This window comes from Nymphaea colorata, chromosome 10 (assembly GCF_008831285.2).
Source record: "Nymphaea colorata isolate Beijing-Zhang1983 chromosome 10, ASM883128v2, whole genome shotgun sequence".
NCBI classification, from domain to species: Eukaryota; Viridiplantae; Streptophyta; class Magnoliopsida; order Nymphaeales; family Nymphaeaceae; genus Nymphaea; species Nymphaea colorata.
In genome coordinates this window covers 14,302,542-14,327,724 of record NC_045147.1, presented here as the reverse complement: position 1 = coordinate 14,327,724, position 25,183 = coordinate 14,302,542, and the positions used below count along the sequence as shown (strand labels likewise).

Here is a 25,183-nt window from a genome sequence, read left to right as displayed (position 1 = left end):
GGAAAGCAGTGGGTATTTATGCTGTTCCTCGAATTAGTGCTCATAGATGACTGCTTGTAGTCATAATCTATGTCCATTGATAATGGTCCAGACTTCACCTGAGTAACAGAAGCCGCATCAGAGTGCACAGACGAACCTTCCAAGTTTGAGGTTTGGGGCACTAAAGTGGGTAATTGCAGAGAGTTGCAGGCTTGCTCTTTTAAATCAATGTGCTGAAGAAATTGATATTTCAAAAGCTCCCTTGCAGAAGGCCTTTCCGATGCTGGGGCTAGACATTTCTCAATAAGCAACTTTACTTCAGGATCATTAACCATGTCTAAGGCTGCAGGTTTGATCCCCTGAAAGGGAAATAATGGATGAATAGCAATACCAGACATAATAAGATCAATTTAACCTAACACATCAGCAAGCTTACAGAAAGACTTTCTTATAAATCTGGGCTGGGTTCTTGCATTCACTGTAAGGGTACTCAAATGTGACCATCTCCAATAAGCACATGCCGAAGGAATATATGTCAACAAGTTCGTTGTACTCTTCTTCATAAAGCTCTGGAGCCATGAACTCAGGAGTCCCTAAGGTAAAGAGAGTTGGATAGCAGTAAAGATTGACAAAAACCAAAATCAAAATATCAACCCACAAACAATTCAAGTTATTAGTTACCAATCACGCTTCGGGCACTAGGCTGCTGCATAATAGTTGCTAATCCAAGATCTCCGATCTTTACTTGCCCATGATTCCATTAACGAAAATGTTATCACATTTCAAATCTCTGTGAATAATGGGTGGATTATGCCCATGAAGATATTGCAGTCCACGAAGAATCTGTCTGGCCCAGTTCTTTACAGCCTTCATGTCCACCTTTTATGTTTCAGACGGTACCTAATATTATTTGAAAATTTATTTCACTGCCATATCTACAAAGATCTCAAAGTATACCACAAAAAATTAAGAATTTCATGATAAGTCATGAAACAATAATTGAAAGGGGTGACTCCAACTTACTTTCTTAGACTCCCAGACGTAAACAACTCCGTAATTATGTTGATGGTCTTCTTCTGCTCATCGACCCATGAACTAAAAAATTTGATAATGTTATCGTGTTTAAGCGATTTCAGCAAATGCACTTCCGAATACAATCTCTCTAAATCTTCAGGCGACCGTAAGACATCGCCCATTTTGACTTGGTTCCATGCCACTTCTATCCCATCTACTTCATCAAATGACCTGTATCTGGATAGACAAGGTTAAGAGGCCCAATCCCAACTCTCTTTGTTCTTCACCTTCAAATTTGGATAAACGATGGAAAGAAAAAATGGAAATTTTGAAGGATACACAGTCTTGAATGCTCCCTTACCCAAAACTTCCATTTTTCTTTCCATCGTTTATCCAAATTTGAAGGTGAAGAACAAAGAGAGTTGGGATTGGGCCTCTTAACCTTGTCTATCCAGATACAGGTCATTTGATGAAGTAGATGGGATAGAAGTGGCATGGAACCAAGTCAAAATGGGCGATGTCTTACGGTCGCCTGAAGATTTAGAGAGATTGTATTCGGAAGTGCATTTGCTGAAATCGCTTAAACACGATAACATTATCAAATTTTTAGTTCATGGGTCGATGAGCAGAAGAAGACCATCAACATAATTACGGAGTTGTTTACGTCTGGGAGTCTAAGAAAGTAAGTTGGAGTCACCCCTTTCAATTATTGTTTCATGACTTATCATGAAATTCTTAATTTTTGTGGTATACTTTGAGATCTTTGTAGATATGGCAGTGAAATAAATTTTCAAATAATATTAGGTACCGTCTGAAACATAAAAAGGTGGACATGAAGGCTGTAAAGAACTGGGCCAGACAGATTCTTCGTGGACTGCAATATCTTCATGGGCATAATCCACCCATTATTCACAGAGATTTGAAATGTGATAACATTTTCGTTAATGGAAATCATGGGCAAGTAAAGATCGGAGATCTTGGATTAGCAACTATTATGCAGCAGCCTAGTGCCCGAAGCGTGATTGGTAACTAATAACTTGAATTGTTTGTGGGTTGATATTTTGATTTTGGTTTTTGTCAATCTTTACTGCTATCCAACTCTCTTTACCTTAGGGACTCCTGAGTTCATGGCTCCAGAGCTTTATGAAGAAGAGTACAACGAACTTGTTGACATATATTCCTTCGGCATGTGCTTATTGGAGATGGTCACATTTGAGTACCCTTACAGTGAATGCAAGAACCCAGCCCAGATTTATAAGAAAGTCTCTTCTGTAAGCTTGCTGATGTGTTAGGTTAAATTGATCTTATTATGTCTGGTATTGCTATTCATCCATTATTTCCCTTTCAGGGGATCAAACCTGCAGCCTTAGACATGGTTAATGATCCTGAAGTAAAGTTGCTTATTGAGAAATGTCTAGCCCCAGCATCGGAAAGGCCTTCTGCAAGGGAGCTTTTGAAATATCAATTTCTTCAGCACATTGATTTAAAAGAGCAAGCCTGCAACTCTCTGCAATTACCCACTTTAGTGCCCCAAACCTCAAACTTGGAAGGTTCGTCTGTGCACTCTGATGCGGCTTCTGTTACTCAGGTGAAGTCTGGACCATTATCAATGGACATAGATTATGACTACAAGCAGTCATCTATGAGCACTAATTCGAGGAACAGCATAAATACCCACTGCTTTCCAAGCTTGGAATACGAGAGGTCCAAAAAGAACTATTCGTTCAGGTTGAAGGGAGACAAACTGATGCTAATTCTATATCTCTAGTTCTGAGGATTGCTGGCCCTGATGGTAAGTGATGATCTGATATAATGGGTGGGAAGATTAATTAACTGAATTTGCACGTCAGTTACATTAGACAATCCTTGGGCCTTGGTTGTTTCAATTATAGCCATAGCTTCGTAATGACAAGATATCTTTTGTTGTAGGTCGTGTGAAGAATGTGCATTTTATGTTTTACCTTGACAGTGACACGGCACTTTCGGTGGCCAGTGAGATGGTGGAGCAGCTAGATCTCTCTGATCAAGATGTCACATTTATTGCAGAGTTCATTGATTTCCTGATAATGAAACTAATACCTGAGTGGGAACCTTCCGTTCCCCCCTCAGAAAATGGAACAAACTGTGTCCGGACAGAATCTAAGGTGCCGGAGCATGCTCGGTTCTCCGTTGGTTATTCATGGGATGGAGTACATGGAAGCAGTGCTGTCAAAGGCATAGAAGATGTCCTGTCTGGGTCAGATTTGGAGAATTATTGCATTGATCTGAGTTCTGTGGAGGGTTCCATAAAGCGGCAGCATGAGGATGGTGCATTTACAAAACCAGACGATGCCATGTCCCATGGTGGATTTGATTCCCCTTCAAGTTCTGCTGCTGCAGCGGACCAGGAATCCCTTGAGTCAGTTGCCTCTGGGGTCTCAACTGAATGTTCTAATGTTGTTGATTTGGTTCCTGAAACGAGGGAAAACAACGTCGCAGATGTGGCAAATTTAGATTTGTCAGTCTGTAATTTAAACGATTTTGCTGATATTGCGAACACCCGGAGCTATGCCTCATCGTCTTTGGAGGAAGACGAGGATGAGGAGTTGAAAGCGGAATTTGATTTGATTAGCCAGCAGTACCAGCAATGGTTTCAGGAACTCTCGAGGCAGCGTGATGAAGCACTTGAGGAGGCTAGGAAGCGGTGGGCCACAAAGAATAAACAGCCAGCTGCTTGACGCTAATTAGCTTGACATTGATCATTGTTTCCCTTAATTTTCGAGGAATGTCTTTGATCATTTGCTCGAAAATAAACTTGTTCCGTTCGAGCAACGTCTTGATTTTCTTTATCAACTTTCTCTGTGTGGGGAAATATCATGATGAATTAAAGAGTTTTCTCAGAAGATTCTCAAGCAAGCAGTCATGATGTGCTTGATTGTGCTGCTGACTAGTTAAGAGGACTCCTGGACTCCCCTTCCTATCTCTGTATAAAGTTAAGAGCAAGAAAGAGTGCTGGTTTTAATCTCTTCACCTCCATCAGATTCAAGGACTTAGGAGCACGTCTTGGCAGGTCAATCGAACTCTTCTCGGCAAAAGATAGTGTTGTTCAGTCAGTGCTTGAACTATCAATCGACACGTGCTCGAAAAAATTAGATTCATGCATTTCAAGTTGTAAAAAAAGTTAACGCGCCACGCAAACCAAACAGCGGAAACATAAACAACCATTGCCGTTAAAGTTTAAAATTCCTCTTCACAACGAGGGAGACGCCAGATTCAAGTCGCAGGGTTTTCTAGAGAAATTCGAATCAGGAAGCAACTTTTGTCAGTAATCATAACAAGGCCTCATTTTTCTCATTTGCCCGATATACGCGTTTTGCCAAAAATGTTAAAATTAAAAGCTGAAGGATTATAACAAGTATAAAGTTTCGTTTAATCTCAACTTTCGTTTGGCAGTTCTCAGCAAAAGTGAGGACCCCCCCGGAGAAATCAGAGTACTGCAATTATCGTCGAAAGAGAGAGAACCTTGAACGAAAATATTCATCAAGGAGAGAAGGGATCCTTAAAATTTGAGCAAATAATATATAAAGAAAATAAAATACTGAAATAACAATCTTAAAAAATACCGACCGTTGGGACAATGAAATCCACCCAATGTTCTCAAGTTCCATGCTATTTCAAGGCAGGTATTATAGACAACCCCATCAAAGAAACCCCCAACTACACAAATATCGTTCTTCATTAATCGATACAGGCTTTAGTGTGGCGAACATATATACTGGGGTTGCCAGGAACAAAGCTTAATTCTGCAAACACAACCTAACATTAGGAAGCTTACTTAAGGTCAACTTAAACTGCAAATGGATTTACACCAACCATATGATGGATGTTCATATGTACGTAACTTTTCAGCTCCCAAATTTTGAAGGCGTTAAGTCAATCCCTTAACCAGGTGTTCTGAGATCTTGTTGGCGAGCGCATAATAGAGAGAAGAATCTCCATACACCACCAATCATAGAATGATAAAGTAAACCGAAAGGATTTCTTTGTTTTCTGTTTTTTTTTTTAAACCATAGTTTTAATAAAGTTCAACTCTCCTAAGTCATATCTATATTTCACCAAACAGCAGTCCTATTTTTTCATCCTGTTTTGATTGGGAACCATCTGAGGAAACAATGTAAAGAAAAAAGCAAGAACAACAAGGAGACGAATGTCTGCATGGCGAAAAGTGCCTAATATAGCCTGGAAACTAACAGTCAAGCAGACACCGAACTCAAGGGAGTAGAACACAGAGAAGCTTAAGAGCAGGTTACTACCCAAACTTCAAAGATAAGGAGCTAGCAAGCTAAATAACCATGCAAAAATGATGGAAATGCTTGCTGTCAATTCTTGACAAACCCTCTCTGGCTTGACAGACTAGGTTAATTGAAGTGTTGCCATTGGTGCCCACACGATCTATTGCAGCATGTGAAAAAAATTGTTGCACCTTCATCAGCAGATCGCGTCTGCATGTCATAACTGTATGCTTCCCCATGACCACATCGTGGGCAGGTTTCTGCATGAGTAAAGAAAAAACAATTGGTGAAACTGGTAAAAAACATCCCTAGTTGTTCACTGTAAAACATGGACAATTCTTCTAATATTGTTTTTACACGGGAAATCGAGCCAACAGTAAAGCAAAAATGTTTTGCCTGTTTTATTGAAAAGTACTAGTAACGCATTGTCTGAGTTTTGTGTCAGGCCACACATGATGATCCAATGCAAAATGGAGAAATCTATCCTGTCATTTCAGCCGCATCTCAGATTATTCCATTAAAATTTTTGAGCTCCTTAGGACCCAGTAAGTACCATATGTTTTAGGGGCAAATTGACCTCTCTTCTTCAACCAGGACTTCCTACCAATCCACCACTCAGTGCCTCAAGCAAACACCTCCCTCTCTCTCTCTCTCTCTCTCTCTCTCTCTCAACAATAGGATAAATTAACACTTGGGTGCAGCATCGACAAAAAAAAGAAAATCAACTTTGTTCTTGGAAATCTCCACTGGCATATGTTTTTATGAGAAAGAAATCATAGTAAATGGAAACTTATGAATGAAAATGAAATGAAAAACTTGCAATAATTCTATCATAACATGAAGATAAGATGAAAAAAGGAATGCTTTCATGACAGATATGCAGGGACTTTTAAGAGTATTGAAGACCATTTGATACTGCAAGAGAAACTTTCACCCATCCCACATTATCATTAGATCAACATAACCATACAATATTCAGGACATATTTCTCAGCAGGGGTGTTCATAGCTTAAAAGGCGTATTTCAACTCCTGGAGATAAAACAAAGAAAAAAGCACGAGATCACAAATGACAGAACATTTCAGTTCAAATGAGGAAAACTTTTCGACGTCAGCCACTGAAGTCTTTGATTGCCATTGAAAGAAGGCCTTACAGGACAACTCAGAATTTAAATGAAGTTCACCAAACTCATAAATGCCGATCAACCTCTAGATGGTTAAAACATGATAAATGAAAATACCATTTAAAGTTTCAACATAGAATAAACACACCAGTCATGAGATGATTAGAAAAACTTTCCTTGACATTAGACATTCACCTCATCAAACTTAGAGGCATACAACTCAGCATTTGACAGTTTCCAGGAGGCCATGGGTTTATGGCCTTGACAGGTTAGTCGATCTAAATTTGACCAAGTCCACCCGTAGCCATTACTCCTAAGCTATACGGAAACCAATCGTTCAGGTATCTTAGTCCACAAGGTAACACAAGCTTAATCTTTGTAGGATTCCAATTAGGACTGTAGTTTCTACTGGAAGTCAATCAGTTCGGAAAAAAAGCTTTGCAGACAATAAGTGCTGCATAATGTGTTATTTCATTTTTATTTATCTGTTTGACTAATACGAACCATAAAGAATCTGGCTTGAAGAGAAACAGTGGAATAACAACTTCCATTTGGAAATGCTGGAGGAGAGGTCCATCGGCGCACAACTTCATTTATAACCTTTGTAACATTCGTTTGGTTAGACATCAACAAAGTGTACAAGTGAAACATTCCAACCGTTCTTCATAGTAAAATAAATGGTTTCATCTATTGTCAATTTTAACTTTTTACCAGGATAGTTTGATAAATATCAAAACATTTTGTTATAAAATGCTAATGAATCTTTTAATTCTTCATTGCAACGTATCTTTGTGAAAAGCTCCTGAAGAAAGCACGTTTTCATCTGAAAACATAATTTTGCATTCTGTTCTTCCTCACACAGATGATTGTCATTTCTACTGGTAATTTTATTGCAAAAATGTGAGCAAGAGAATGTTTTTTTTTTCCAAAACATCATACAATTGTCTCGAGATGTAAATAATGCGATTGTTGCAATTCACCTCAATAATGCAGCTAATCCGAGTTGGCTTTGTCAAGATGGGTACTAGTTGGCCTAATCATTCCCAGTCTTTAACTAGGACGACCCTAACAGTACCTATCCGATATCAATTAGACCACCTAGCTGATTCATTGATTAAGTACCCAGTCAAGAAAGAATCCTTTTATCTCCTGAAATTTTGTTCCCTATGGGTTTTAAGGTAAATTGATACAGTAATCTCTCTCTCTCTCTCTCTATGTGTGTGTGTGTGTGTGTGTGTGTGTGTACATCCTCAGCTTCATTTCCATCCATATCGTTAGTATTGTCTCATGATGCAATATATGGAATTTCTAGCTGTTGCATATATGGCATATATCTAAAATGTCCTGTTCATCGCCAACTGTTGAAGTACATTGCTTAACGGGGTATTGATTAATTTGAAGCCTTATATCAATTTACTGTTACATGTGCTTGTATTTCTGTGACAATGAATAACGGTTAAAAATTTTAATATTTTTACATAAATGGCCATTTAATTATAATATTCGCTTTGAGCGAAGCATGTATACTTTAAATACTGCAGGCAATTTAGCTATTGAGTTTCTACCAGTCATTTCATTGCTTTTTTTCAGATACCACCCAGGCTTCCTATGGGGTCTACTGGCTAGCGATGTTTACTAGAGACCTCAATGGTCAAGATTGAATGCGGTGGAAACTGCAATTGATATGTGCACTTCATCCAAGCGTGAACTCGTCGTCATAGACATTCAATGCAGTGAAAGTGCTTATGAAACAGAAAGATACCTTGACTTTTGCTCGCATTTTTCATGGCTTCTTCGTAGTTGAATACTAAATCTAATTTTTTCTTTTTGAGTTTTTGCTTGACAGAAATCTGCAATATCATGAAATAATAGTGCTGTTAAACAACAAAGTAGGTATAGTAACCAGAAACAATAACAACAAATGCAAGAAAGAAGCCCAGAGATACTTACCTCACGTTCTATAGGATACGCATATGGACAGGTTGGGCAGAAGAACCTTGAAGATTGACCAAGGTTCGGGCGCTGCACTAGCAGCATGTTGCCACAGGTTGGGCAGAACAACATTTCAAGAACTTAGCAGTTCCACTGGAGCTGACTACAATAATATCTTACAAACTATCCTCGTACCTGTCCAATTGTGAAATGCTGTAATTGCAACTAATTGAAAAATAAATAAGTTCCATGCACAACAAATTTTACCCGAAGAAAGAAAATGAAGAATCAATTCAAGAGATGGAAAATGCCTTTAGTATATTGAGGTTGAAATCCAAGTGCGAAACAAATAGAATAATATGTCCTCGAGAAAGGAACCCTTGCGGTGACTATACTTGTTTCAATACTATTTGAACGTTTGGTGAAGATGGGTTAAACACCGACTTCGGACATATAGAGACATTCGCCTAGAAGGACAGAACTATCATCCCTTTCAGAACATCATATGGTGAAATCCTCAAAGTATCTCGAATTTCAAGTTTCAAGAATTGGATCAATAGATGCATGAAAAAGCGGAAGCAACAAGATTAACCACAATCAGAATGCAAGAGTCGAAAATAAATTGCTCTGAGGGCATAGCTTCTGCCTATGCAACGTAAAGCAGAATCTGAGTAATTAAAAGGACGAGGGCAAGGGAGCGAGGCGTAAGAGACTAACCACATTACTGTTATCGGGAAACCTAAGCAGTTGCAGAGTTCAGATTATTTACGGTTTAGGAGACAAGATGTAAGCGTGTAACATATAGCACAACAGTTTGACGGAGAAAGACGGGTCGAATAGGCAAATTACGCTCTCCAATTCTCTGAAGGCAAACAAACAATAGATGTAAATGGATCATTCAATCCGCATGCACCACACATCCACATCAGATATTTCCACGGTCGCACTGATGGAGAAGTCTTGTGAGAGTTTAGGGGCGAGAGAGAGAGAGAGAGAAAGAGAGAGACCCCTGAGACATGCGGCATCATGCGAGAGAGAGGGAGGCAGATTGAGCGACAGAAAGAGAACCTGGCGAATGAAGCGGTATGAGGGCGGAGAGGAGCATGAACCAAGCGTGCGCGCGGGAGGAAGGGTTGGCATAAATTTCCCTTCTGTTCATTTCCCCTTTCATAAAGAGGGAACACATTCTTCACCCGATGTTTGATTTACTCCCCTTTTGTTATTGGAACATTGCGTTCCAAAGAACTCAGGGCTTTAAAGAGTATGTATTAATATATAAACATTACCAAATATGACTAAAGCCAAATCAGAACGTCTAATAAATGAATAAACGGAGAACAAGTTTTGAAAGAAAGCATGATCGCAATTATCCTTTTGAATTGGCAATATTAAATCCCACTGGTTTAGCTTATCTACCGATTTAGATCAGTGGGCTTAGGTTCTCATAGCCGGCAGTAATATTTCAAAAGTCTTAATGATACTCTTTTATTTATGAAATAACACGACTTACATCTTGTTTCTTATCCAAAAATTACGATAATGAAGAGCATCAAAGATCCACATATATGCATTGGCAAAGCGAATTGGGTTCTATTTGGTTTGTGTGTATATCATACGCCGGGCCATTCTTCAAAATCTGGAACATACAACAAAGGAAAAAAAAAATGTTTTAGTTGAAATCTAGCTAAAACTTCACATTTTTTTTTCTCTTTCCTTTAGGCTCGTTTGATGGCAAGGAAAAATTTAACGTGGTAAATTTACTACGGTAAATTTTTCTAAAAAAAAATACAAGATGAAACTTAACCTACCTTCGATTTGAGGATCTATAGGAAAGTTTTTTGCAGGTAAAATTAACTAAAATTAACTGTGTTTGATGCACATGGTAAAATGAATGAGAGACTTTCTAAGTGACTGTTGAAATCTGAAAAAACACTTTGTCACCAAAATTCCGGCCAGCCAATGACAATCAAACGCCCCAAGTCCACGCCGGCGTTCTCTACCACGGCCATGACTGCAAGAGATCACGGTCTCACGGTCTCCCTTATTCCTTATTTCTCTTCTTTCCCTCTCCAACCTTCCCGCTCTGCTTCTCCCTTCCCCCTGACAGTTCCCCCTCTGCGTAGTCCGGTGGACAGCCCCCTTCCCCCTCTGCTCCTCCCTTCCCCCTCTTCTCCCTTCTCCCTCTTCCCCCTCCGCTTCTCCCTTCCCCCTCTTCTCCCCTCCGCTTCTCCCTTACCCGTCGTCGCTTCCCCCTCCGCTACTCCCTTCCCCCTCTGCGTCCTCCCATTCCCCCTCTTCCAATTTCACTCGTCCCCTCCGCTTCGGCCCTTGCAAGTCGTCGATGGGTAAGGGCCACGACGGGTGAACTTTCACCCGAAAAAAAGTCGGCCCTGGCAGGGCCGACTTTTTTTTGCGTGAAATTTCACTCGATCCTCGCGGGCGGGCGCGGTTGCATGGCTAGATCATAACAGCGATCGCAGAATTTGTAACCCAAATCCCTTTGAAATGAACCGCTTTACCGACCATGGGATAATGGGCTTTTTAACTTCACTTATTTTAGTCAAAATCATAAAGTGATCAACATGATTTGATAAGAAGGCACTTTGAATCGTGCTCACCACGTTATCCCATTTTGATGGCTACCAATTTTTGAAGACCCCACGACAACTTGCGGGCTTGCGTGACTCAATGGTCGATCTTAATGACCCATCTCAAACTAATGAGATTGCTGACGGTCTTTTCAACCTTGAAAATGACGCTTGTACTGTATTCAAATCCGATTTATGTCTGTCCATACACTGGTAATAACCACCTCTCATTTGATTTACCTGCAGAGTTACATAAGATTGATAGGATAAACACTCTACTGCCACTGCCCACGAGTTTATCCGATCGTTTGCCGGTATTTAGTCACTAAGCTGTGATTTTTGCCTTAAAGCTTACCAGTATACCCACGAGGTCAATAGAGATAAGGCCGCCATGGATTTCAATTGGCACAACAGATGTATTGTCCAAGCAGTGACCAGATCTCAATACCTCAAAAAGTACGTAAACATTCCATAGACATTCAAACACCAAGTACTTTACAGAGAACAAAGATCTGGTTGTCCTGCAGGCATTCTAGCATTTTCAATTTTGTTAAAGAATGCCTCTACATTGCCACTTACATTTCTCCACAGACAACTTGTGCGGTCATCATCAAAACACCACTGAATTTTCATGCATGGCAATTATGCCTCCCCTCAATACGTAACTTGTCTTTGCAAGAATTTCACTTAGTCATTTATGTGTCATCCTTGCACGGGCTCCACGCTATTCTTGTCTCTATAATTTCACACTTACCGGTTGTCTCCAAGAAGACTTTCACTTCGCTTATTTCCAAGTCAAGAGTAGGAGGGAATCATAAAGTGGACTGCAACGATAACAAACATCTAAAACCATTTTCTCAGATATGCAAGCACCATGTAAGAAGGTACACACTGTTCACATTGAATTCATGTCCAGTTCAGTGAAGGATGAACTGTCAACAGAAATCCTTCGTTTTGGAACTTCCACTTATATACAGTTGACTTTATGAATGAACAAGACTAATAAGAATAAAACAGATAGCAGTTTGAATCCAGAACACAGACCACCGGCTGCAGCAACAGAGGATACACAATCAGCAATGGCTGAATATTTTCATCTATCAAGATTTCTGTACATGATGAACATCTGGATGCACCACCAAAGAAGTCGCAGACATCAGCACAAAGCAGAACAGAAAGAGCTACCAGTTTTCCTTGACAATCTTTAACTTTTCCAATATGTATTTTCCTTCTTTGTACTTTTGTGTTTCTTCATAAGCCCTTACATACTTCCATCCCAAGATCTCCCGACATTCACAGCAATGAACATCAGCAACTGTGTGCAAACCGGTCATCAGCTGCCGATTCTCTTTTGGCCCTAAAACTACATTCATTGCATGAGCAAAGAGGAATGCTCTGCCATGTCTTCCCTAGACAGATTACAGACACGATTAATACACTATGGTGAAAATAGAATGAAAGTGCAAATTTGGAGGAAAATTGGTAGCTGAGTTGAATTCAGCAAAACAGAATGCAAGCAGCTAGGAAGAGAATTTCTAAGTAAACTAAGAGAAATCTGTTGCAGGTCATTATGAGGGATCCCCAAAAACAAGTCAGATGCTAAGACACAAAAAAGTCTGCAATGGCTAAAAGCAGTCACCTGAAATGCCTTCGATATGATATCGTCGTGAAGAGAGACATTATTCCGACAATTGCAGCAACTATATAGTCGTGGTCCATCCGATTCAACCATCAGTTCTGTCTTGTACAGCTCAACAGATGCTACTTCACTCTGTAAGATCACTACATCATCAAGTAAAATTGAAACCAAACAAGTTTAAAACTTAGTCATGACAAGCATGCTAACTTCCATTCAAGAACAAATCCATGTCCGAAGGAATACTGAAACCAAAACATCAGCACTAAAAATAAAAATAAGCAGAGTGTAAAGAATAAACACCATGCTTAGAAGGCATCAAAACCGAACAAGTTTATAAAATAATAAAACAAAAAAACGACGTAGATCAGGAGCTTTATTCTTATCCATCAACCATTTGACGTTAATAAATAACCTGGCCTAAAGCATATGAGCTAGAAAATAGGAAGTTCATCTTTAATTACAGCAAGCAGACACGATAATTTCTTCCTAAGTTTCATGTGTCGTGTTTACTTGACGCTATACTAATCGCAAAAGATTCATATTATGAAAAGACGCCAAGCAGTTCATAACACATATTTCGACCCTGAATAAAATCAGCAATTAGATCAAACCTGCCAAAGAATGCAAAGTTGCTAGATGCCAACAAACAAACAGAACATCACAACTCAGGTTATCGCTTAAGAAAACATAAATTTATAATAATTTCAAGGTGGCAACAACAAGCGGAACATCATATCTCAGGTTATTGCTAAAATACAGACATTTATAAATCATTTCACTGGCGTAACACCCACCCCCAGTTTCTTCCATCACAGTGCCCAAATATCTCTATTCATCAAGAAGATGCACCAGGCGCATAACTTCCGCACAACCTTCACCGAAGAGATATGGTAGAAAATCCTCTTATTAGGTAATCCTGATAAAGACAGCTTAGCAGGAACAGTAAGAAACAAGGGAAAGTCAAAACAAGGAATTACTCGAACACAAGATATCTCTAGAAATTCGGCCACACCAAGCTGTCCCTTTGTATCGAAAGCCCCAATACCTTATCCAGGAAGAAACCTCATCGGCAAGGAAAGAACTCAAACCAAAGGAAGAAGATGCAAAACTGAGAACCAATGGGGATCGCCTTCGTATTTCAGTTAGAAACACCGAATTGCACGCGACCCATCAAGAATTTATACATTTGGGAACTCCAATTTCAAGATCAAAGAGTCGGGTTACTGTAGATTTTCTTACTAAATAGACACCAAAACTACAGAGGACAAGGGGAAAAAGTTCAGCAACGCAAACACCGAATTGCGGCATCCATTTTGAGAGAGAGAGAGAGAGAGAGAGAGAGACAGAGAGAGAGTTTTCTAATGCAATGTAAAAAAAAGTTAAACAAAGGAACTAAAAAAAAAACTCAAGTAAAATCATCAGACGAGGAAGACACCGACCTGATTGTTCAATGGCGATTGTCGAAGACAACCGCGGATTGCTGCCAAGAGCGTTTTGATGACTCGTCCGAGTCTCCGAGAGAAGAGTTTCTCTTTCCAGAATTGGCGGCGACGGCTGCCTGACCAAAATCCACGTCGCTGAAACTGAATATTATTAAATATATCAAATAAACAAGAAAAATAGAGAAAGAGATTAAGGAACCATATTTTACATATAACTTACTCTATTATTATTGCTGTTGTTATTATTATTATTATTATAATTTTATTATGTTGGCACTTTCCTCACCTAATTCTCAATTTTGTAGACCCCTGGGGTCTAAAAAAAGACGTGTAGAGGTAAAATGCCGTCCTTTAGTAGGCGTTTGAGAAGGCACGAAACTGGGTTCCAAAAAAAACTCAATTTAGTGAAAACCTGGTTTTCATTCAAGTGTTGCAAAAACTGGGTGGAAGGTTAGATTTGTCTTTTTAATCCGTAATTGTATTTTTATGCAGCTGGATAACATCTCAACTTCATACCAAATTTTGTCTCAATGATATCCAGAGATTGTAAGACACCTCAGCGAACATGTATGAGGAGAATCTGACACCTTTCCATGGTTCCTTCCTTCTGCAAACTGCAAACATATAAATTTAATCTGTTTAGATATTCTTTTTTCATATTCAGTGCTGACACTAAGCAGTAATCATAAATTTCCCTTGAATTGACCAAAAAGATGAAATCACTTAGATGAACTAAAATAGATTTTGTAAAATCATATTGAATATTTGACATTAACATTCTGCACCTTGCTAAAAAATTGAACAATTCATTTTGTGGTTGTATTGAGCTAAATCATATATATGGGCTTGTCCACGCGTTTACCTGATCTATCTCAATCGATACCGCTTAAATCGCTAGTTCTCAAAAAAAAAAAAATTTGTAAAGTAGAAAAAAATAAAAAAAAATCAAGAAAGCTGTCAATATAATCCCATAATAAAAAGAAAATAAGGTAAAAACAAGTACAACACCAAGCAGAATCTTGACCATGTTTGAGCATGAACATGAAATTGACTACAATGTGTTCCAGAACACACTAAAGTCGTTCACGATATGTTTGGATCTTGAGCCTAATGACACTTTTTTTTTTTAATCTTTTTTCTGCAGAAGTAACAGCGGCTTTTTAAATGAAGAGCAAATAATTAGCAAACACATGAAATTGCTCAATTAGGAGCTTCTTTCAATGCCTTCAAGAATGCGAAACTGGTTATATGCACCTTCTTGCATGTAATGACCATATAAAAAGGAAATTATAAAAAGTAAAAAGACTAAAAAGTACACATCTTGATAAAAAAAAATTTAAAATGCTCCAACACTTTCTCGTTTTTTGATGGTTGTATGTTTGTTGCCGTGGGTGCACACAACTTGATCTACCAAGATGGACCTTGCACACCACATTTCAGGAGTGTAATGTACACATTCGTACACAAAAATCACTCTTGTCTCACGACTTCTATATGTTCAGAAACTAGATCCTATGGCCTCCAAAAGAATTAGAATAAACCAGCAGGTATTTATATATGTGGTTTGAATGAAAGATATCATTATACCCTACATTCACAAGTAGTTAATCTCACATGGCGTTATGAGGTCGTTTGGCAGGAAAGACACTGAGAGAGTGTTCAATGAATCTGTCCTAAACATTAAGAACAATAACTCTATTCTTCCATAAACCTACTTGAATATTTGGTGCTGATTCATTAGATACTCACTCAGTGTTCTTCCTACCAAATGACCAAAAAGATACATTATAAGGTTGTTTGACAATTAAAACACTAAGTAAGTTTTACATGAATATACCCTAAAAATTGAGGCAAATTTATAAAACATTAGAATTAGGTGCTAATGAGTTTACATCAATCTTTGAAACAGATTCATGAAATACTGATAAATTGTTCTATTCGCCAAACAATTCCTACTTATCACCACAAGAACTTTATAGAAATGACAAAAGAACAGCACCAATAAATATGTGAACACGATACTGTTCACATCAGTGAGCATATTTGTTGGATGCAATTCTTGTTGTTTTACTGTCAATCTTTGCTATCAGAAAGATTCTCGTGCATGTACGTGTTATGTCGTGTTGATTTGACAAACGATATTTTATTGAATAAATTAACCATATACATAACATCTATGGTAACTTTTCAGATCAACCAGAACAATGAGATGAGATCCAAAGAAGAGAACAAAGATACTCATGACAATGTAGATGATGGAGTCCGATTTGATCGGCAGTAAACTCGTGAGCAAGGAGACAATACATTTACAATCAGTTTTAGGAAAACCTGACTTCCTTGTATTTTCTATATTCTAATAATGACTCTTTGAGAGCACCTTGTTTTGGACAAGAACCAGCCAATCACGTCCCGAACAAATTTTTGTAAGAATGCTTGCCAAAAACTAACTATACGCACCAACATGATATTCCATGATTTTCTGTCATTTTTCAAAATTTCCATCAATTTTTTGATAACAAAGCCTTGTACTTATTATCGATCTAGTTACTAATTTTTATTAAATTAATGATAACCATCTACAGAAAAATATATAAAAGAAGTGTGAAGTTTGCACTTTACAGCAAGAAGAGAAACAACTATCTACATCCAGGAAATAGAACCTTTATCTCTCTCCCTGTCTCTTTATCTCTCATGATTTGTCTGTTCCTTTGATTGGCTTCTTGTGTAGCAGCAAAGGCGGCCGCTTGATTTGTACAGCCGCTCTTCCAGTAATTTCCTGTCTTCTCGCTCCAATTCTTCTTTCTGTTTGTTGAAATCTGTCACATTTTCTTTGTCGCCATGATAGAGTTGTTACTATCATTCTTTAATGTTTATCGTCTTTAGTATTATGTTGGTATTAATTTGTTTCTCCTTTTGCTTTCTTTGGGATGCAGATAGCATAGAGCCCCACTTATTTGAAGTCGATTATTCCAGTGGTTAATGTACATTTTTTTTCATGTTTTCAAACAGGGTTTGTTTGGTAGCAGGGATTGATCATTGTTTTAAAAAACAATGATCAATCATCATTGACTCAACATGTTGAGTCACTAAAAAATCCAGATTGCCAGTAATGCATTCTCTCACGTCACTAAAAGCTATACAAAACTAACGTTTTCATCTCATTGGCACAGATAGCGCGCTACTGTGATGAATCACTGACGCCAACGTCATGTCAATGACGGTTTATGAGACCATATAGTCCCTTTTGACATGAGAAGCGTGTCACCGTTGACAAAGGCTGACGTTCTTTTGCACCATTGTTGACGACCATTCATTGACATGAATACTACGCCACTGGTGCTCGTTCTAGTCTGGTCTACCTTCTGTGACGTCTTCCTGGAGTATTTCTGAACGTCTCTTCATTGACATTTGCGCCTTCCGTCACCAAATGATCAGTGGCACGACCTTCGTTAGCGTTTTTCTTCAAGCCATGCCACAAATTGCAGCAAGTAAAACTTTTACTGATCACGCTTCATCCCTCTTTAAAGATGTTCTTTCTAGCAGTGAACCATGAACTTCTTTGCATATATCTCCATGTTATTTTTCATGTTTTCATTTATATCTCTATGTTATTTTTCATGTTTTCATTTTGAGAGATGGTGTCATATTTATAACGAGAAGGATGACTTACAAAATACGGTCCTTGATCTTAGGGTTATAATCTAAATCAATAACCTAGTCCTGCTATTTGCTTCACAATTAATTAACTGTCGCCACTGCCTTATCATTTGTTTATCAAGCCCAGTGTTTTGCTTCCCTAGCCTTCAAATGGAGTGTGAAAATCTTCGGTGCCCAATTTGGGTTTGACCGTAGAAATTGTTCGTGCCAAATCACTTTAGTAAATAAGTAAGCAAGTTGGAACTTTATGGGTTGTATGGCATTGAGAACAATATGTGCGCGTTTCGTGAATCTGGACTCATAAAACACTTATCACGTGTTTCATGATTCTATTATAATTTTGAGGTAGATTTATGAAACACTCACAAAGTATTTCTAACTCCAAATGGCCGCTTAAAGGTAGGGGTGAACATCGAGTTGAGTTACTCGAGCTCGACTCGTTAAAGCTTAGCTCGTGAACGAGTTCGAACCAAGTCATTTGCTTAATGAGTCGAGCTCGAATTCATGAGTCGACTCGTTCAAATAATCGAGTTGAATTCAAGCTCAACATGTAACTGCCGAGTCGAACTCAAGCCTTAATAGAGTTTGTTGAGCCTTAATCAAGTCGATATATTAAAAAAAGTTTACGAGTTTATCAAACCTTAATCGAGTCGAGCTCGAACTCAACACGTAACGATGAATATCAATTCTATTGAAATGAGTTTGTCTAGCCTTATTCCAGTTGAGCTTGAGCTCAACATGTAATTGTCGAGTCGAGCCATTCTCGAGGTTTCATTAGTCAAACTGAGTTCGAGTTGACTAAAGTCGGGCCCAACTGGGCTCGTGTTCACCCTACTTAAAGGTCCATAAGAGGTTCCGATAATATCAAATTTATATATCATGCTCAAGATAGTAGCCAACCTCTATAAGTTTTGTATGAGCATGATAATTGATTGGTAGCAATAGGAAAGGCCACTCAGTTATTACAACATAAAGCAGTTGGATATGATTAATGAACCTATAAATCAATTCACCAAGACTTAGTTCAAACCACCACCTCATGAAAAGATCAATACACCACTATATTCAGCATGCATCTATTGGGGACACCGTGAACCCCAGTTAGATTCAGACATGATACACTTTTTAATTATTGGGAGGATCCAAGTACTCCCTTTCGAATCCATGAAACAAATCTTAGATATCTTTTTCCTTTTATAAGATACGGGAGCGAAACAATCAATCTATTGATATTGGGAGACCAAAAAGATTATTACAATGTATCATTTCTGGGTCCAATGGAATTCAAATGTATAGGAAGAAGCCCAATCAAATAGAGATTTTTTTCTTTCGACCATGTTTCTACACCTTTGATCGTGAATGAGCTCAAGTTTCGATGCTACAAAACAATTAAATCCGACTTTATGGGTCATTTGGTGTCCGATAAATTTGCCTAAAAAGTTGGAGTATGTTTATGAAACACTAGTTTTAGCATTTCTTGAATTTGTTAATCTTTAGGGTAAATCATGAGACACTCATCGCAGTGTTCCCCCTGCCAAATAACCCATTAGCATCCAGGCCCATTCAGCAAGGACTGACTAATAGATACATTTGGCTATGGGCAGGTATGATTTGATTAGTTCTTATGGTTTTAACGGACGGCACTTGGGCAGCAGCGGAGCCAAGTAATTTGACCTAAGAGGCCTAGCTAAAAAACCCTTGCACCTTAGTATATAAATGAGTAAATCTTTTAATGCATCAATATGAAAATATAAAGTTTTTGGTGGGCAACTGCCTACACCTGCTTATATGTAGCTGGTCATTCGCATGAAGGATCTGATAATATCCAGATCTGGAACCACTATCTACACATCCAAATTGGATTCGTACCTGGAGTGCTTATTCCTAATGGCTTCCGACCCGCTGACACTCCCATTGTCTCTTCTGTACAAGGACAGCCGTTGCCCATCGACTTGCACCCATCTCCTATGGACTATGGTTACAGTCTCTCATCCTCTCTCTAGGTTACAGTCTCTCATCCTCTCTCTAGGTTACAGTCTCTCATCCTCTCTCTAAAGATGTGGGCGTTCACAGCATGCATGGTATATCATTGGTGTTGATATGTATTAGTTACGGGATTGACTCCCTCTGCTCGGCGAAACCTTCCAGTTCTTCACCACCAATGCTTCTTCCGACTTCCTCACATTCACACTCACATTCACACTCACATTATAAACTGAACAAGAAGGTAACCACGTATCATATGCTCTCCGACCACTAGGGGAGCTATGCATGGACTTGTGTGGGCAGTTGCCTTACACGGAACCACAGCAATTATTTTTTGGTTTCTCTACTTCTTTTCTACTTACAGGAAATCTAAAAAACCTGTTGCAGGTATGGCCCGGTTTTGAAGACCAACTTGGCAGGGAAGCCTATAATCTTCCAACAGAAATGGACTTCAACAATTTCATCTTCGGTCAGGAAGGTCGATGCTTTCAGATCTCTTATCCTGAGTCGCTCAAGGAGATCTTCGGCAAACATGGCATCGGTGAACTCCATGGCTTCCTTTTCAAGTATCTCAAGAGCCTCGTCATGAGTCATGACCCTCTTTGGCCCCGAAAATCTGAAGCAATCTCTGCTCCCTGAGATTGACGAAGCCGCATTTCCGCCAGTCTCCTCTCATGGGCGGAACTGCCCGCTAGTGAACTCAAAGAGGCGAATGAATCTGTAAACTTTCTTTTTCTCGCACCAACAAATCACAATGTTTTCTTTCAGAGGTTGAGGTTGTTTGATCGTCGAAACTGTTTGAAAGATAATGTTCTGTTTCACAGGTTTCATGGCAAGAGGTGAAACGTATTGAACGTAAAGAGGTATTTTTGTGATAATAAAGAGGAGAGCCTCCCTCCCGCTGCTGCTGCCTCCCTTAGTCGCCTCCCTCCGGCTGCTGCTGCCTCCCTTGGTCGCCTCCCTCCGGCTGCTGCTGCCTCCCTTGGTCGCCTCCTTCTTGCCTGCGCATGAAAGCCTCTCGCCCTCTCAGCTCCCCTTTCATATATATTAAACTTTCTCTTTTCTCATATTAGAGTAGATACTTCGTGATTGTAAAAGAGTAGAATGCGGATTTGAAGCTTGAATTTAATTCGGTCATAAAATCTTTGGTTTCATGAAATTATATTTACAGCTTCTAGATCAAGTTCTTTGCCACCAGATTCATGATTTTACGTCGTGTAATCCAGCTGTCCTCTTCTAAGGACAGAAACGATTTGGACCTAATCTGGATTTACTTTTTGCCATATTCGTCCAAATTAGATCTCCCCTAAATTGGATTGAACTCGGATCTGTCCTGAATTTTAAAAATCTAATCCAGATCAAAGAGGCGTAGTCCAAGATTTACAGTTGGAACCTTGTCAATCTCCGTCTGGTTTGGTTGCTTAAACTCCAAACCAATACCGGTCTGATTCGTATCTGAAACCAGGGCCGAAAAGCCACAAAATTTTAACTAAAGGGTACTAGTTATATAATCCAAAAATTTTAAGGGGCATCTAGAAACTGTTAAGAAATTTCAATTAATAAATGAACAATTTTATTGGGCCTATGAAGGAAGGCAATTTTTAGTGACATGTCAATGGGTGGTACTGATCCGAATTTGGGTCCATATGGCGTTTGGTAAAGAAAACAGGATCCAGTTACAAACAGCCCCAGATCTGAACTGCACGCACCTTCACATGAGTCGAACACCTTTACTCTAGTTGGACCCAGATCGATTAACTTTTGGTTTCAGACAACCAAGTCGATCTGGTTCTAAATCCACAACTAATATATATCAGATCCGACCAGGTTGGACTTGGTAAAGAATGGCTCCGACCTCAACCTGGCGGGCTTGGCAAGCTACCTGCACCTCTACAAAGACCGTCTCCTGAAAAGTAGAATGAAAAAGAAAAAAATTGAAAAAAACTTCTGTAACTCGTATCCTATTTCCTTCTGATATGAAGATTCTCATATGAAGAAGTTGATAAGTTATGACCCGTCTGAAGATACCCAAAAACCTGAAAAAGCATTTTCATGATTTCATGCATAGGTTATTCTCATTTCCATTCAATATTCCTGTCACTGCATATTACCTATGTATGAAGGTATGGCATCAGACCGTGACGTCATTTTCCATACATTTTGATTGAATTGATTGTTTAACTTTTAGTTTGGATTGCTGGTCAATTAACTCCATGGCATTCTTTTTAGATATGGATCTCAAAATATGATTAAAATGTGTATGTGGAGTGGGTATACATATAGATGATCAGACTCAGACCTTGAATTGAGGGCAGGATGCATGACGGAAAGGGAAAATCATGATTTATAAGTTGAATGAGTATCTAGCAAAATATTTGTAACTGTAAAGTTAAAGGAAACAATTTATGAACAGGTCAATTATTTTCTTAAACTAGCATGATGTTTTGAAATGATAAAGTGGGAGGGCAATTTGTGGATTGTATATTCTAAAGTCTGTTCAAACCATGGTGGCGGTATTATAGGAAGTACAGTTATTGATTTATGTAAGCATACTGTTTTAGCAAAACATGAGTACCTGCATTAATATCTAAATGTTGTCTAAATATGTGATGAGAGGACTGAAGTTTCAACAATCTAAAACTTTTGAATTTCTCTAAGCTATAAAATCTTATTTTGGCATCCAATCAATCTAGTCCATCTATGCATTCCTAGTTTTTTAATCGTGTAATTCACTTTTATATGCTCAGACTCGTGAAAACCAACTTACCAAATTTGCTTCTGCAATACAATTTCACAAAAACTGCACAAATGCATTATATCTAATCCATTCTACCAAATTTAAGTAAAAAATAGATGGAAACTTCAGGGAGCCCTGGCTTCTGATCACCACTTGTATATCTTGGATAGGGTCGGAAGAAGGTGATGCAAACCTTGAAGAGTATGGTGGAACAGGGGCTTGATCAGCCGAGGGAAGAGCAAAAAGACCTCATTGATCTCCTTGTAAAGGAGTTGAACAAGGAAGGATCAACCTTGACAAAGGCCATTTCACTTGACCTCCTTTTTGTTCTTCTCTTTGCAAGCTTTGAGACCACAACTCAGTCAATAACCTTCTGCATGAACGAAGCTCTCGCAGACCATCCTGAGGTGCTGGAGGAATTAACAGTAAGTCAAATTATAACATGAAAGCCTCACTCAGAAAGGACTTAAAACTGAAGGCATCAAACAAACTGATTTTGTTGGTTTCCAGTTCACTTCCGTTAACAGCTCGCAAGTTTTTGTGTGTGTCAATCAGAAGCAACATCACAAAATTCTCAGTAGAAGGAATGACGAGCAAATGGGGATTTCTTGGAAGGAATATAAATCCATGACTTACACTTCCCAGGTACTATATTGTCATAGTGAAAGTTAATCTCGACTCACAGTCTGGTGGAACTCTCTTCCCTCTTGTTTGTATTAAGGAAATGCAAAGAACTTTCTCACATTGGCTGTGCGTCCTGGCCACTGCAAATTCAAGAGATCTTCTATATTCGAGCACCTCATTCATATAAACACTTTTCTTACACCATTACAACAATTTCAGGTGATAAAGGAGACACTTAGATTGGGCAACATTGCACCTGTTATATTCAGAAAATCTTTGGCAGATAACACCACAAAAGGTATATATTACAAAAGATATGGTTTTCTGCAGGACAGATCAGTCTTCCATGGCTTCAATGACCTGTTTGATGCAGGACACACGATTCCCAAAGATTGGACTGCAGCTGTGTCCACAATTTCAGTGCACATGAATCCTGATTTGTTTCCTGATCTATTTTCCTTTGAACCATCAAGATGGGAGGTAAACCTTAGAAGTAGTCAGGGTGCCTTTTTTAGTGCAACTATTTGGAGCAAATTGTTAGATGGCAGATTACAGTCACAGATTTTGCTCTCAAATTTCATGTGCAGACTTCAGCAGGGTGATGATGGCAGCTTTCCTTCATCACTTGGCCGCCAGATACAGGTATAACTGTGGCTGGAAACACTTTCATGTGCAGAAACTGAATAGCTTCTGTCATTACTTCAATGATCCTAGTCACAAGGATACACAAGTTTATAGGGATGTGGGTGTCACTTGAATTGGTTTGTCACTTACAAAAGAAACACCAAATGAATCTTTTTCAGCTCCTCAATTCATCATCAGTGGATAGTAAACTTCTCTCATGCAAGTTGGATTTGGACCTACCTATCTTTCTTCGATAAGGGCGGGCAACGGGCCTGGTACCTAATGGATACATGGGCTGAGCTTGGGCTGGTTATTTGATACTTGGGCTGACCGAGTATCAAACCGAGTATCAAAGATATCAAAATGCAAATATTAAATATTAAACGAGTCGAGTTCGACTTAAGCTTACACAGACAAGTTTGAGTTGCATAAAAGCGAACAGCCTATCCAGCTGTAAGGTTCTGAGGGGCGGACGGAGGGGGGTCCGGCAGGGGCCATGGCTCCTCCTCAGATTTTGGAAAATAAAATTATGCTTATAATTTTAAAAAATGTTAATACAGAAATTCTAAAAAAAAAAAATTGTTCGGCCGTTGTACAATCTCTAAAAATACAATTCAAAGAAAAATTTCTGGCTCTACCCCTAAATATAGAGTTTTTATATGCGAGTCTCCATCAGTGGTGGAGCCACCTTGGCATGAGCACAATTCGCGGTTGCGGCCTTATTCAGCTATCCAAGTGGTGCAGTCTCTGCAATTTGTTATTGCAAATTGACCAGATATAGAGGAATCCAAGTATGAATATGCTCGCAATTTAGAAACATAATTTTATCATCATGGAGACGTTTGGACGCTACTTACATTGCTTGATGTGAGGCCTGCAATGGCCGCACAAAGGCAAGAATATAAGCCTAAGGTCTAGGAAATTGTTCTTTGTTCTTCAGCTGGAGTCTCTTGAGAACCCAAAAGGACTTTCATATATTCTATCGCTAGTGGGTCCTTCTGCATTATTGTTGTGCTTTTCTGTGCATGATATACTTAATTCTGGAAACGAAAATATATTTTCGGAAAAAAATTTTCAGTTGAGAGCTGAAAAAATTTTTTCGGTTTTTTTTTTTTGACCGTTACATCTGCTGCCTCCCTCGCTCGCCTTCTTCCTCCCTCGCTCGCCTTCTTTTTGCACCTCCCTTGCTCCCTTTTTCCTCTGCCTCCCTTCTTCCTCCCTCGCTTCCTCCTTTCTCCATTTCCTCGCTCCCTTCTTTTTGCACCTCCCTTCTTCCTCCCTCACTCGCCTTTTTCACTTGGAAATATATTTCGATTCCATCAAACTAAGAAGGCATCACACACACATCAAAATGAGAATCGGAAAGATTTTTTCAATTCCTTTATTCCAAGAAACTTATTTTCAAGAATATTTTTTCAATTCCAAGTTTCCAATCCATCAAACATACCTAAGTTTCAAATTTTGGATACATATATATAGTTGGATTGGTGAAAACCAAACCCAATGTGTGTCTATATATATGTGTGTGTGTGAATGATTAGTAAAAACCAGATTGTTTTGGTATGGGA

The 25,183-nt window shown here is 38.9% G+C and overlaps 4 protein-coding genes and 1 pseudogene across 8 annotated transcripts in view; 2 read left to right on the top strand and 3 right to left on the bottom strand.

Moving 5' to 3' along the window:
* Nucleotides 1-1,379, bottom strand: part of LOC116262640 (probable serine/threonine-protein kinase WNK6) — a 1,811-nt gene extending 432 nt beyond the window's left edge. Inside the window, 7 exon segments of the mRNA XM_031642123.2 lie at nt 8-338; nt 424-572; nt 661-735; nt 738-857; nt 860-879; nt 1,003-1,230; nt 1,333-1,379. Coding sequence (XP_031497983.2) covers nt 8-338; nt 424-572; nt 661-735; nt 738-857; nt 860-879; nt 1,003-1,230; nt 1,333-1,379 — 970 coding nt within the window.
* The window catches only part of LOC116263238 (protein yippee-like At4g27745), a 21,888-nt gene extending 7,750 nt beyond the window's left edge, over nt 1-14,138 (bottom strand). Inside the window, exons 1-5 of one of the 5 annotated variants that reach the window (XM_050079944.1) lie at nt 13,523-13,585; nt 13,340-13,417; nt 12,546-12,688; nt 10,937-12,315; nt 9,829-9,954 (exon numbers count right to left, since the gene is read on the bottom strand). In XM_050079944.1, the coding sequence (XP_049935901.1) occupies nt 12,088-12,315; nt 12,546-12,688; nt 13,340-13,355 (387 nt within the window). In that variant the 5' untranslated portion in view covers nt 13,356-13,417; nt 13,523-13,585 and the 3' untranslated portion in view covers nt 9,829-9,954; nt 10,937-12,087. Of the gene's footprint in view, nt 1-9,828; nt 9,955-10,936; nt 12,316-12,545; nt 12,689-13,339; nt 13,418-13,522; nt 13,586-13,984 lie in introns of those variants that run through there. The other 4 variants (XM_050079943.1, XM_031642897.2, XM_031642896.2 and 1 more) reach the window with 4 other exon arrangements.
* On the top strand, nt 1,579-3,791 carry LOC116263237 (probable serine/threonine-protein kinase WNK4). The gene is given in 6 exon segments (XM_050079942.1): nt 1,579-1,675; nt 1,798-2,018; nt 2,107-2,264; nt 2,342-2,735; nt 2,738-2,785; nt 2,923-3,791. Coding segments are annotated over 5 exon segments (1,581 nt in total). The 5' UTR covers nt 1,579-1,675; nt 1,798-1,825; the 3' UTR covers nt 3,711-3,791.
* On the bottom strand, nt 5,174-8,531 carry LOC116263241 (uncharacterized). Its single transcript, XM_031642899.2, has 3 exons — nt 8,337-8,531; nt 8,149-8,236; nt 5,174-5,524 (listed from the first exon to the last, which is right to left on the bottom strand). The coding sequence occupies exons 1-3, from the start codon at nt 8,448-8,450 to the stop codon at nt 5,391-5,393; spliced, it is 336 nt and encodes a 111-aa protein (XP_031498759.1). The 5' UTR covers nt 8,451-8,531; the 3' UTR covers nt 5,174-5,390.
* A 5,936-nt stretch (nt 14,139-20,074) lies between the features above and the next one.
* Nucleotides 20,075-23,639, top strand: LOC116262639 (cytochrome P450 87A3-like; annotated as a pseudogene).
* Nucleotides 23,640-25,183: the final 1,544 nt, after the last annotated feature.